Genomic DNA, 15,028 nt, shown 5'->3' on the forward strand with positions numbered 1-15,028 from the left:
AAAACCAGAAAAAGAGGATAATTAAGCCATGCAACCCCTTGCCACAGGGCAGTGCAAATGCCAACACCTAACAAGGTGTCAAGATGCAAATGAACAACTTCACAGAAGAAGAATCCATGTTGGACTACTGAGTATGCAGGAGGCACATTTGGTTCAGAAACCCCTTGAACCGCAAACTGCTGGAAATTGAGTGACTAAGGGTGAAGTATCACTATTCTTGTACACTTTCCTCCTACCATCTGCTGCTATACACTGGTATCAGTATAACACTAGGTAGGACCTTAGGTCTAACTTTGTATGGCAGTTCTTATATTCTCATATGAATGCATTAACTGGGTATCTTCTGGTAAGCAATTTTATGTCAGGTTTGCTGCATCCAAATTATAGTACTTTCTCCAAAACAGTGTTGCTAAATCTCCATCTTCATAAATTGTCTCCTGTCAGTTCTAGCTCTCCTACCTCCAGTAAGTCAATCATCCGCGTCATCTGGGAGTAAATTAGAACTCTGTGCCCTTGAGATTTCAGCCGTGTCAACAGAAGATCAAGAGCATGAAGTTTTCCACTGTCAGTGATCAGACTTTCTTTATCTAAAAAGAAATAGAAGAAAAGCATGTAACTAATAAAGCAAACCCAGATACATGCAACAAGTTAGCTTTTAAGTTTTCCTAGCACTTCACTGCATTATAATCCCTGAAGTAAGGAGGTGTGATGGAAGAAACTGCAACATCCCTTCTGGCTGATACTTAAAATCACAATGGTAACAATAACTTTTGTTTGCTGGGACAGGAGCAATATGAATATACCCACCTGGCAAAATCTTGTCACAGACTGATCTCCTCTCAAGTATGGGCTCAATCATTTTTTTGGATAGCCATATCCCTCATGTAAGCTTTTATTCTGACCGTATCAACAAGCACTATATGCCTTGACAATTCAAGAAATGTTTTCCACTTCACACATTTGCTGCTACCTGCTGCTGAGCTTTAGATGCATCCTCCACAGATCACACCCCTCACCAACACAGAAAGTGAAGAACAGCTCTCTAGGTCACTGTAAAACAACAGTCCCCTCACAGAACTGCCTTGTTCTTCCCTGCCCTCTCCTTTTTTTTTTTTTCTCTTTTGTTTTGTTTAAGAAATGTTTCCAGATGGCAATCTTTTCAGTCACTTCAGATTTTATACTTCATGTCCTCTCTATTTCAGCACTGCTCATGAAGTATTTTTCAGGAAGGAGATCTTCCTGTTTGTACATTCTGTACATAAACTTCAGTAAACAATACATTACTGTTTAAAGAGAAATTTTCTTCCAAAAAATTATCTGTTGGAAAGGCCATTGATGATTCTCTATTCTTTTGGATGTCTGAACTTAGGTTTACAGCCAAAACGGAAAGCTGACAACTGCAGATGGTGCGGGCTAGTACAGAACCCAAGTATTTTCAACATGTCTAGCAGGTAATGTTCTCTAATGTCTAGCAGGTAACACTTTTGCACACTTCCTCCTTCACAGAATGAATTAACTCATGGGCTGAAGAAAATCCAGCTTTCTGTATGGCAGTTAACTGTCTTGCCCAATATCCCAATTAAAAAAAAAGTTATATACAAAAATTAATTCTTTCATCTGACCACCATGCATTTTAATATAGCCAAAACCAGGTTCATACCAGTGGAAGAGAGGAGCACAGATCACACAAGAGCACTCCTAAAAAGATCTTATAAGCAGAGCAGGCAACACAGTTCATGAGTACCAAAGTGGTGTGGTAGGTGGACAGCAATGTGGCAGAGTAGCAAGCAATTCCTGCAAGAACAACTATGGACTTGCTGAGAAAAGCAGGAATGTAGTTGCTCTCTTTCAAAAACATCCTTTAGCTTAAATACAAATAGTGGACCTAATGCTGGAATTAGTGGGATCTACATTAGAATATCAGAAGATGCAACCAACAGTCTCCTTTCCGAAATTCAAAAAATTGTGAGTTACCATATTGTTTAAAATAATTAGGTATTCTACTTGCTCTACAAATCAATGCTGTGAATGCTCTCTCCTATGGTCATTCTAGAGCCGTGCACCACCTGCAATTCACTAGCTAAGAACCCAAGACAAGACAGATCTGCTCTTTCTTGCTTGTCTGCCTATCTAGATAGTCACTGTTTTTCTCCCTTTTGCTCTTCATTTTGGCAGTGATGATCATGCTCTGCCAGGAGCAAGCAGCACATCATTGCTTGAAATGTTAGCAACTACCTTAGGGAATCCATTAACTGGAGAGCCAAGCCAAGGAAATACTGTAAGGAAAACTCAAGCCCACACATCAGGCCGGCATTTGTTCTAAGTGCAACATAATGTATAATGATGCACTCATCTCTAGAACAGAATTCAGTCTCAATTACATATAAATCATTAATAGCTTTGTGTGCTCTTCAAAGGAAAAACAAATTTTGAGCATAGGCCATTAAGGAAAATGGAAACGACTTACAGCTATTTTGATTTAAAATACACCTATAGAAGCCAAAACTTCTGCACAATAGCAGTGTTTACTCTTTACAGAAAATATTATTATTTCCTTTAATTATAAATACAGCCATGACATTCTGCTTTTATTCTAATTGGTCAGCTTGCTATTTCAGAATGAATTAAATTGAGTGAAGTTACATGAAAAGTCTAGATATACATGACAAACTAACACAATTATTAACCAAAAGCCACCTGACTGGAATAAAACTCAGAGAACCACCAGGGTCTGTTCAAAAGTCAGTCCTGATAGGATCAGATTAACATATAGCAAGTTTCCAAAAGCAAAATGCTTTCTGTTTTTCCTCACAAAGGCATGAATAGGTAGAATTAAGCTTTGCTAACTGGAAATGATGCGCGTCCTTTGCTGCTGGCTCCTGAGGTCTCCATTGTGTAAGTAACTATTTTTAAATCGCAATGAAATGCAAATTAGAAGTAAAGAATTTATTTGCAGATGGTCTGAAAAGTTAGCAATTTGTTAACAGTTCATAAGTCATCCAATATTTCAGCAGCAAAGCAGACTGCACTGGTGAGAAAGTTTTTGGGGTATTTTTTAGGAGAGCAAAACAAAAAAGAGTACTACCAAAAAAGAGATTTATCATCTCAAAGAGAAAACCATTTGTCCCTAACCTGGCACCTTTAAGTATGCTATCCTGATGCCATTGTGTTTTCCAAGATCAAGTATTTTTCCATGCTGAAAGCCTGCCACCTAGTGCTTCAAAGAACAAATTCTGGAAAATCGTAAAAGAAAATGTATTTTACTCATGCCATCTTCAGAAAATACCACAATTAGTTAAAAGAGAAAAAAAAAGTCTTCCACCTCTAGTTTCTCTCACTTCTATTTCTAATTTTCTCTTAACTAGGAGAAGAAAATGACAACCTATTACTTTTTTAAAGGGGATTTCAAAATTTGCAGTTCTACATTTTTTTACTTTTAATGATCAGTAACAACTTATAATGACAAATTATTTGGAATTTTTTTTTTGTTTAAAAGGCACTTCTAAAACTTTAAGTCAGTCAGGAGCTAGAGGTCCTATATTGCACTGTCAGAGAGCTCTCCCCAGGACACCGTTTTTGGGTTCTTCAGCACTGTATGAAATAAACAAGGAACCAGACCAAATGGCTTTCAGTCTGAAAACAACCCAAACCCAACTGCCTCCAGCCATGCAAGGATATGGACATAAATTATCTACAAGGGGATACAGTGGGCCTGGGAAGAATAGTTAAAAATTATTATGACTCAGAATAACCCTTGTCAGGAGCTCTGGCTGATGACTGTAGCTGGGCTCAGCGCTCTCTGGAGAATGAGGAAAAGTGCCTCTGGACATGCAAAAAGCAGAGGAAAGAGAGATAAAGCCTGGGTTCCAGTTGACACCCCTGGTTCCCCTCCTGACGGCACAATGGGGTCAGTGAGGAGCTAGCTGGCTCTCACAGTAAACAGCCAGTGAGGCCGGTGCTTTTTATCGATACTAAAAGGACTCAGACACTTCCTGCCATTTAATCCAGGACCATTTTTCTTTCAAAGAACAGGAAAAGCCTCAAGAGATTCCCACAGTGATCACAGCTGAGCCTGCTGCCAGGGTACTGGGAACGCTGAGTCTGGGAGAGGATAGATCAGGGTTTAGGAGAGAGAGGTGTCCCCCTTTTCTTGTCACCTATTTGCCACAGACCTTTACAGCAACTGTTCCATCTGACATTTGCTAGACTTTAGCCTTGCAAATGGCTCCTTCAGCACATCACTCACTTTCTGTAAGGCACCAGGCCTGTTTCTGCACCTATGAACACAGCTGTCCTGTTGTGGTGTGTGCCCTCTCCTCTCAGAGTGAGTTTAGGTTTGAATGCTACTTTCTACTTAATTAAAACACAGCTGTACAAAACTACTTTTTTAAGCCACTTCTAGGTCCAACACTTTCTAAATTAAACCAGCTTTACGTAACACACTCATCCCAGCCTCCTTCTCAACCAAATTCTGTTGTGCTTTGACAACAATTTGCCTACCCCTGCACCTATTCTCTCACTCCTGTAAGCTTCTTGTACCTCACCTTTATTCCTCTAAAATTTTTTTGCTGATAACAGTCCCCAGCTTAAAATGGAAGTCTTTCAAGAGAATGCAGCCCTGTCTCTTTCCTGCATTGGCTACTTTTCTGCATTTCTCTATCCATGTCTTCTATCTTATCTCCTCAATACTTCCCGATTTTCTGCTACAGAGATTGATTTTCTTTTTCCAAATAACTGGCAAACAACTAAAAGAATTCCTAGAAAAACTATAAAATCATCAACTATCACTGAATATTAATCCAGTGCAAGCTCATGAAAAATGGTTTCTCCATTACATAGGTACAAACGTGCATGTGCTTCAAATGACTCCAAACAATGAAAAAGGTACCTTCTTAAACCGGACTGTAGCAAGCAAAAGGCCATTTTCCTCTTACTGTATTAACTTCCCCTGCCAAACATCCTTGACCCAAAAGGGTCTGGGAATAACTTTGCATCTGGCAGTGTAAGCTGTTTTTCCTCTTGGCTATCTATCAGATCTCTAGTACTTTCTGCAGAATTCTGCTCGCTGCTCAGGACCATCTTCTGACAGCTAGAGCATGTCCAGCCCATGAAAGTCACTGCAGTGCTGGCAATCAAACCCTATGAGATCTTGGATTGCTTTTGTCTAATTCTAAGAAAAAACTAAGTACATTTATTTTACTGGTACACTGGTACCTCTTTCCCACTTTACAAGGAAATATGAGTAAGTCTTCTTCATTTCAACCAAAATTCAGTAAACCCTTCATGCTTTATTTTCCAGGCCAATTTCCTCTGAACTTGGTCCTCAAACCCATCCTTCTCATGGTAGACTGCTACAAGTAATTTTAACCTTTTCACTAGGTAGACCAATAAAAGATCTTTTAGGACAATATGAAGCTCTTCCAACACCTTAGGAGGCAAGGTATATCTCTAACTTTTCATCCAATCTTCCTATCTCCAACCTCAAAACAGTATTTGGTTGTGAGAGCAGACCGTGCTCTAGTAAGCAAGTCTACCTGTTTACAGTCATTTGGAAGACTGACATGCAAAGAGAGATTTGCAGGCATTAGAAAAACCTGTATTAGACTTTTCAGTATCCATCAAAGATTTACTTCAGACAGAGGATGCAAAATCATGGTGTATTTTAAGATATCAGGGTTAGCTTTCACTCTGAAGGAAAAGCAAACACACAACCACCCCCAACCCTTCAAAAAGCCCATAACCAAGCATAAATTACCACAAAATAACAGATGTTCTTATTTATCTTATCTCTGTTCCACTACAACCTCCAAACTTACCTGGTATCCTGATAAAAGACCAGCCGTTCTGAGGCCTGATCCCTAAGAGCCCTCCTGGATGCTCTGGGAAGAACTGGGAGCACTGCTTCAGCCAGTCAGCTGCTAGCTCAGGGGATCCATGGAGTACACACTGCTTTGCTTCCAGACTTCCTCCTTCCCTTAGTGCCCTGCGCTCGTATTCTGCACTTCGGTCATTGCAGTAGAATTCCAGTGGCACAGCTGTTACCTACAAGTAAAATAATAATAGTCAATATTCTTGCTCACATTTCTCCTCATCCCCAAATCCCCAGTTCAAGTACCTTACCACGGGATCAAATTTTAAAAGTCATATCATTATGAAATGCAGAAACAGAAAACAATCTTTTGTTTGGCTTAAACCAAGCAAAGACGCAACACCTCTCCACACCACAAAAAACACCATGTAAACAACCAGGCACAGAAAACCTTCCTTTTGATAAACTATGCCTTGTGCCAACTGCTACACAACTGACAGCAAAGCTAGAAGAGTAATATCCTTGCTGTACCGCTCCTTTTGCCAAGATTTCTTTTATTTATTTGTTTATTTTTAGTTCCATCCTTCACAATCAAGTAAGATTTATCTCATTAGCAGAAATGACACTTACATATTGTCCTTAACAGAAATTCATTTGATAATTCAAAATTAGGGAGATTCATAAATTAGAAAGGGGAAAAAAAGGAACAGCATATTTCTTGGGCTTTACAGCTGCTTTGAACAGAAGTGGGCCACAGAAATAATGGTCTTTTTCTTGTGGCATTCTATGAATCCCATGCCCTATTACCTGTTTCAGTACATACAATCCAGCTGGACAGACCAGTGTTGCAAACAAGGGAAGTGTGATTTCATGCCATGTAAGCTGTTCTGGAACAACTCCATCAGTTTCACTCCCCCTTTTCTGCCCCATCCGCCCAAATCTGTACAGAGTGGAAGGTGCACATGAGCCAAACAGCTGAATGCCAGTGGCTGCAAGGTGCTTGAGCAAACTGTTCCAGCAGACAAGGCTGCATTTTGTAAAATCTGCAGCTTGCTCTTCTCTCTCCCTTACCACGGTAAAGGACAACAACCAAAAGTGAAACTGAGCCAGGGTACACAGCAGGACACGCTGCTCTGCTGGATTTAACTTCAGATACTTCACCAACAGTTAAATCACATGATCCAAAGTAAACACAATTACAACACTTTAACACAAATATAAATGCAGAATAATTCACTGTCTAGCACAAGAATTAAAAAAAAAAAAAAAAAGCAGATAACCAACTTCTTCTTTCTACCTTTTTTGAATATAAGTCTGGTTTTGGGAGAACATTCTGGAGTGTTTACAGAAACTGTTTATAACCAAGTTTACAAAAGAAAGCGAGTAGAAGCTTTTACATACTATCTAAAAACTTAATAATGTGTTATAAACTCACATAGAAATGAAAATAAATGGTAGTATTAAGACAACTAACCTTACAGTAACAGAGAAATTTGAAATGCCATGACAATTTCTTCACCAATATAAGAAGCAAATATATCACTACTTTAGAAGTCATTGTTGCTTTTATTTTAGAAGTACAATGAAAAAAATCTTCCATGTAAAGTCACAGAAGTTAAAAACATTGTCATGAATCCTAACAGTGTGCAAAATGACACTTCCTCCAGGACTATGAAAAGCAATGTAACAAATGAACAACAGAGAAAATCAAGCTTGTGAAAGTTTTCACACTTAAAAAAGGCAGCAGGGCTGCATAGGAAGAAACAGTACAGAAGCCTATAGGTTTTCATGGAGAACAGTAAACAGTGGACTTCCTGCAGAATTGAGCAGGGGTGGGAATTAGCGTGATAATGGGACATCTGAAACATTAAACACAAGAAAAGAACCATCTTTGTATTGCAGATGAAAAGCTTCTATGTTTGAAGGGGGTTTAAATTTTTCTTCCAGCTTACTCTGGTGTGACGTAACTGCTACATATTGAGAATAATATATGCAACATTGTATCATGCAAATAAAAACATATTAACAGCTTAACTAAATGCTAAGCAATAGACAGTTTAATTACCACCTGTTTCAAACAAGGCGCTTTAGAACTGTAAGGTAAAGAGAGCAACTCCTCCCTCAGAACTGCCTGGTATCTTATATGTCGGCTGTACCTCACTGAACATTTGTCAGCTAACTCAAAGTAACAGGTATTAAGCAAGGTTTCCTAGCTGGAAGTGTGGCTCTGACCAGTTTTACAGGAGCTCTTCTCATAGGAATAAATTAATCTCATAGAGACTTCTCTTTACAAGGGCCAAACAATTGTTTAAACATATTAATGAGCACAGTTACAGTAAATAACAACAACAACAAAAAAAACAACAAAAAAAGCACACAATATCTTTGCAAAATGGTAAATCCAGTGCTTTTCCAGATGCCAAGAGCTGTTTTAAGGTCTTACACACAGCCACACAAAATACTGCAAAGAGAAAGGGGCTGTGTTAAGAATTTGAACACATTTCCACTACCTACAAGGTACTTTTAGAGTTGCTGCTATCCTGTACTGCCACCTGCAGTCGAAGTGTATGTCTGACCTTTGTGAGAGAGGGCAAAACCTCTCTCAAAGCACAAAAAATTCAAAATGCAAGCAAGTTCTGCCACCTGAAAAAAAGTTCTGCCACTGCTGTAAACCACAAATGATGGTACAGACTTAGGTTGTTTAAGAGACAATATTCACCATCACGTTTCAGTTCATATTTCTACACTGAACAGACTGGAACAAATACTCTTTTCAAGCACAACTTGCCATGCTGATTTCCAGGACCTAGATTTTTCACCCCTAGAACAGGCAGCCACTACACACAAAACAGAGCAGACTAACTTCTGACACAAACATAGCTTACCTACTGAAAACAATACACAGATTTGTACACCGGGATTTTTACAAGACAAATGAAGTCATGTCAGAAGATTCTACAAGCCACATTTCAGTAACACTTCACCCCAAGGAAGAACTAGTAGGAGACAATCTTGAGACAAACTCTGTGTGCCTCAGTGCTATTTCTACATTAACAACAGCTAATCTTCCTACATATCCCCTGTAAAACTGACTGACATCTGAGGACCTAAGACTATCTTTACCATCAGTTCCTTTTTTTTTAAAATGCAGGCATGTATTTCGAAGGTCCTGTATCTTTTACATGCCCTTACAAGAGAAGACAATGCTTTTCTGAAACAGACAAAAAAAAAAATCTTTCATTCAAGCTTGTTCACACTCCTTTTTGTCATGGCACATTTTTTCAAATATTTTTCCCCACAGGTTTGTTTTTGTGGTTTTACTTGTAACGAAAGGTAGAGCAGTCCTTAGAACTAAATCCTCCTCTCTCAACACCATTATTGTCAAACTGATTGAAAGAGTCATGGTTCAGAAATACATCAAAAATATAGTGACAGGGATGTATAAAGGCATTTCCACCTTAAATTAAACAACTTAGTTTAGCTAGGACAATTGTAAGATGCTTCCTGCATTTTTCTCCATGCAAAGTTAACCTTTCAGACACTGTGAGATGACCAAAATGACTTCACACAATATTCCAGAGTGTAAGAGAGCTATTGAAACTAAACCAAACTGTATTACTCAAAATTTAATTAATTAGCATCTTAATGACAATGCAAGACCCATCCTCCAAGTTACATTTTTTATAACTGAGACCTATCTGTACTCATGAAAACTGCCTGCAGAGAAAAAAAAATGACCCCCTGCCCCAGCTGCTACATAACACATGCTCCTATTTCTGTCATTTGCTCCATTAACTTCCCAAAATTCATCACAGGTCAAACAACAACAGAAGGCTATAGTTTCTGGGAATGTATGTGCTCTTTCTGCTCTTTCAGGTCTTCTACACTCCTGCCAAAAGTTTCTAACAAGCATAAAATTAAAGCCTTTGTACTCCTAGAAACAAAAAGCCATGTCTACACTTAATCATTTTATACCTGCCAAGCCAAAACAAGTAACTTTTATTCACTAGAATAAACACCAGGAGCCCCTCTCCACCCTTTCTACTGTAGGGGAGCAATTCAGCATATCCTTCATCCATGATGCAAATTTAAGCACAAAGAGTGACAAATCAAGGGAATCTGAAGGTGGTTTTCACAACTTGCTCTCAGAACAACCTCTTATTCTCCAGCCAGGTAGTACATTGTAACTGGGAGGTGACCTGTGACTTTGAGCAGTCCAGCTGGATTCCTGGCCCCTAGAGCTGCTGGCACAGAAAAATTCAGCTTCAGCAGCAGCAGGTACGTAATGAGCTTCCATTTGTGAGGTCCTGCTTGCCATCCAGCCTTCTCCAGATGCAAAAGTATAATTGCACATCATTTGATGAGGTTTACAGCAATAACTTCAACAGTGACTAAAGAACATAACATCTGGATGGTCTGGTAATAAAAATTCATTTTTTCCAGGTTTGTCAAGATCCAACAATATGGAACACAACAGCCATAGACCTAATAATGAAGGTCTCTTGTGCCAGCCCAGGAAACCTCAACTAAAATAATTTCAAAATTCATTTAAAAGATGATGGACAACCCCATGCAGTAGCACTTAACATCCAAAAGCCCTAGAAAATGCCAACTTGAGTAATCCTTATACACTGTAATCTGGTATTCCCTTACTGGAGCATAAGAGAGGAAACAAACATCCTTGTCCAAAAAGCGCTGCTTCGCAGCCCTCTTTTGTCATCAGATCTGACCAACCAACCACCTCATTCTGTTCATATCATATCTAAATTTCTCCCTTGGCTTATCACTGAATAATTTACTTTAAAATCTCTTCTATAATTGCTTTAGGTATTAGGAGAGAAAGTGAAATCTCAGAACAACTCCTGTTGGGTGCATCTTACAACTTTCCTCTTCCCCTCAGTACACATTACAGTCACTTCCCCTATGAAAAACCCTCTATTGAATACCATAGCAAAAGGATATCCTCACAACAGTTTCACCCAACCAAAAGAAAGTAATATATCATTCTGTTCCTAAGACACAGTTCTACCAAGATTTAAAACACAATAGAAAATACATAATTTACAACTTTACTTGGACTTACCCGTGGACTGGCTATGCACAGGAAGGACGGCAGCTCAGTCACCTGGCAGCATCGTACACATGAGGTAGCTGATCTCCTTCTATATATGACATGGTCTGAATAGCCAGTAACTGCTTTACAGTGGCTGCTGAACACAAGGTTCTGAAAACAAAATTAAAATTAAGAAGTTACTATGTTTATAAAGAAATACTCCTCTAAGATCTTCTATCCACCCATGAGGAAGACAGACAAAGCACATTCCGTACATATTTCTCTTTGAATAAGGAAAACTCCACACATCTTCTGCAGTGAGTATGTAAAAATCTTTGTGTAATTATCAGAACATTCAAATCCAGAAATGTTTGCAATCAGAATAGATCATACTAATAACTTGTCTTGACACTTGGTTGGAACCAGAAACAAGTTTTTCCGCCTTTGAACCTTTTGACCTTAGTTTTTCTAAAGAAGGAAGTAAAGGAATATTCTAGTAGATCTGTCCCTCAGGGTGTTTTCTAGCTACTCATTTATCTATTCTGTATTAAAATTAAATTTCACAGAGAGAAAAAAATTAAGAATTGAAATCAGGCTGGATTAGTATCTTTAGACTTGCATCTTTTCCAATCTTTTCCTTCTTTCCTGTGCAAAAGGGCTCTAAATTTTATCCTGAAGATTTTGAAAGTGCTAGGAGGGTTATACGCACAAACAAACGCATGTTTAAAACCTGGAATTTGCCACAATGTCCTTTTGATACACAAAAACATACTGACTCAGAAGTGGAGACATTTGGATGACAGTGCAGTTTAAAGAAAGGAAAGCTCTTTGAAGATGCTCAACTCTACACAGAAAGCTAACAAAAAATTTAATTTTCTTTGCTTGCATCAGTTATAGCTCCTTTTTATTGTAATTATCTCCATCAAACATTTAAATAAACTGCTTATAGACTAACCCATTTCTGCCACTTAGCTTTTATTCTGACTCTTCTATATTCATAGAGCTCAACAGTTCTTTATTATGTTTGTTTTCCATAGTACACAGAGCATTACCCTGCACACAGTAGGAAACTGGCAATAATTTTAGAAGCATTAAGAGGTATACCTCTCACAGCCATAGGACCACAGGATATGCCCTCCTGGCAATTCCAGCAGTTCGCATAAGTAAAGGGTAAACAGGATCTCAAGTTTTGGTATTGTTCTGCCCAAGTTCCTAATGCACCAAAATTAACAGACCCTCCCAATTTTCTGAAATCCCAGTATTTGAAGTGCTAAGCATTCAGGTACATGATAGAAGCAGACACCCTGTATAACATGTCATACACTTGATAGCTGCTTTTCTATGTATGTCAAGAAATGCTAGAAAACATCCACAGTAAGAGTCTATTGCAGATCATGCATTCTGGGCCCTTTTTTTTTCCATTCACTGGGCGAGATGCAGATGGCTAGCACATATCATTTGGAACCTGCTAACAAGGAAGGAAAACAGTCTGACTGTACATACATGCCAGCACTACCCACACTCAACCTTAGCCTGTAAGCGCATCTTTCAGCTGCTGCCAGCGAGACTCATGGGCTGGAGCTGGCTAAAATGAAGTTCATACTCTGACTGAACATCTGCTCCTCTATTATATAAAAGGTGAGCACAGAAAGAGCTGACAGTAGTCTTTCACTAACACCGAGCAGAGCTAAAAAGCACAGGTCAAAGCTTGGGCCACACTGGATAATGTGAAGTGATCCCAAAAACAGCCTCTTACTCAGCTGGCAATTCTTAATCAGTAATGCTGGCTTAAGCAACAACTGCTTCACATGTTTACTCCTGTCCCCACAGAGCCCCTTCTTGTTGGCCTAGCCAACATGAGCCGTCTGTACTCATTAAGATGCTGATCAAGATGAAAACAAACCCCTGCCCCTCCGCTCCAAGTGAGTTTTGTGGCATGCTTCACCACCTGGTAAAACAGACTGCATGCTGAAACAGCAGTGTTGGAATCACAGGGCTGGGAATACGTGCCTGTGGACAATGGATACAACTGCTGGCTTACTCATCTGAGAACCAGAGATAGTGGCAACAGAGCACCAACACTGCTGCTGAAAAGGGTGAGTCCTTTCCCATGATGTATTTGCGCCACTTCCTGTGCTCCTCTCCAGAAGCCTATCTGGCTACACATCTAATCAAACAACAAATTCAACAGCCATGAAAAGACAGTTTTCTGCACCTGGCTCATACAAGGATGTGTCAGGGTATACCCACATCGGCAGAGCCAGTGTTCCACAGCTGAGAGTAGAGAAGCTGAGAGTAGAGAAAGGACAGCAAGAGTTAGAGGGGGAACAGTGAACAACTGCTTTAGCTCAAAGCCCCTCTCTTCCCCACCCCTGGACCCCAAACGGTGAGTACAGCTGATTTTCTGAAGAGGAATCAGCATTGCAGGCAGTCACAAGAGCTTTCCAGTAAGTTTTATGACAGCAAGCACTGGCATACTGATTGTGGCCCTGGTCAATAGAGGGGTTTGGTAATTATTTCCTGGAAAGTGAGAATACAAGAAATGGATAAAGAGGAAGTTAACAAACTGTAATTCCAAACCTATGCAAGTTTGTTACTTAATTCTCCTTTGGAAAAATCTATCAAAGACCTAATAAAGATGACTTTAGGGCAATTGAAGTACCCAGGAAAAAACATAAATAAAGCTTCGAGAAGGTATCCAAAATAAGACAAAAATACTTGTACCTGGGCATTAACCTCGCTTTGAGTGCTAGACTTCTGTGTGCAAATTATGAGCAGGTCACATAAGAAACATCCCTCTGAATTCTGACATATACAGCTGTTAAGAATTCATGAATGGAGCAGTCACCAGATATAACAGGGACAGTGGAAACCAGCTTCCCATCAACCACACACATGGAAAAGACTGGGTAAGGTTACAGAACTGAACACAGCCACAGCTCTGAAATGGATCACATACCTTAGTACAACAAAGCCAAAAGCCAAAGTGGAAGACTGTTAAAAAACAAGCATGTACACATCCACTACAACTATGCAATCCAAAATAAATCTTGAAAGAGGCTCTCCTATACTGCAAACAGAGCTGCACATAAATATGTGTATATTTATGTAAATATATATGCACATCTTAAGCTCATTAACGCTCCTAAATTTTTAAATAGAAATAAAATTAGGAAAGGAAAGGAGAGAAGGGTTCATGTAAACAGAGCAGATTTCATATTAATTTAATTCAATGTATACAAATTAATACATATTGTGTGGAGGTGTTGAGCAAGGGCAATGAAGAGACCTCACACTGAAAGGGATTTCTGTGTTTACATGATGAAACTTAGACTATCTTTAGACAGATGTTCCTTCAATTTCAGAAATATCCATTAAAAACAAATGTGTTTCTTTTTCTACTGACTTATTTTCATACTTTGTCTCTTGCATCGGAAATGCTGATCTGAGCAGTTAAGAAAAGCCTTTCCAGATTTATACCATTTCCTTTTTCCTCTTTTCTCACCCTCCTCACTCCCTACATGTTACTATCTTACAAAGCCCAAGAGGAAGCCTTGGGAATGCTACGTTGAAAGCTTCTCCAGTTTGGGCTAAGGAAAATGTTAGTTCTTTTCACTCACAATAATGTGTGGTGCTAAAAGACAGGCATGTAAAGGGCAGTTTGTTTTCAACTCTCCCTTTGGTTTTGCACTCTCTAACCACCCCTTTTTTTTTAAGGCATTCTAAATGTAAGTTCTGCAAACAATTCTGTAAATACAGCTTATTTTAAAATGACTTCAGGTGGTAATTTGTCTAACAGGCAGGTTAGAAAACAGCTCTAAAGTATCTGTCATAACTGCAGGGCTTTTCTTCCTTTAGATTTACAGGGGTTATCACAAATGCACTGTATTGCACACACTGATGAACTCTGCTCCTCAGCTGGTTGTTTTCTGTATTGAACGTATTAGTTGCAACAGTCATTAGTTACACACAGTCAACAGCCCTGGGAACCCCGAGACACAAGTAATGACATCCTCAAAGAACAGAAATTATTTGGAGAAACCAAATTAATGTTTAAATCTTGCCAGGCTGTGGTATAGGGAGGTCTGTAGCCTATTCAAATGCTTTACATTTAATCACTAATATTAAAACCTACACATGCATATTTCACATCTTATATTTAAAAT

General features: G+C 39.0%; 1 protein-coding gene across 3 annotated transcripts in view; it reads right to left on the minus strand.

Annotated features, from left to right (window-relative positions):
* INO80 (INO80 complex ATPase subunit) overlaps nt 1–15,028 on the minus strand; it is a 64,700-nt gene that overhangs the window by 15,924 nt on the left and 33,748 nt on the right. For all 3 annotated transcript variants that reach the window (XM_082283975.1, XM_082283976.1, XM_082283974.1), the window contains exons 26-28: nt 10,893–11,033; nt 5,817–6,042; nt 460–587 (exon numbers count right to left, since the gene is read on the minus strand). In XM_082283975.1, coding sequence (XP_082140101.1) covers nt 460–587; nt 5,817–6,042; nt 10,893–11,033 — 495 coding nt within the window. The remainder of the gene's footprint in view (nt 1–459; nt 588–5,816; nt 6,043–10,892; nt 11,034–15,028) is intronic.

Source organism: Coloeus monedula (assembly GCF_965178545.1).
Source record: "Coloeus monedula genome assembly, chromosome: 6".
Taxonomy (NCBI): domain Eukaryota; kingdom Metazoa; phylum Chordata; class Aves; order Passeriformes; family Corvidae; genus Coloeus; species Coloeus monedula.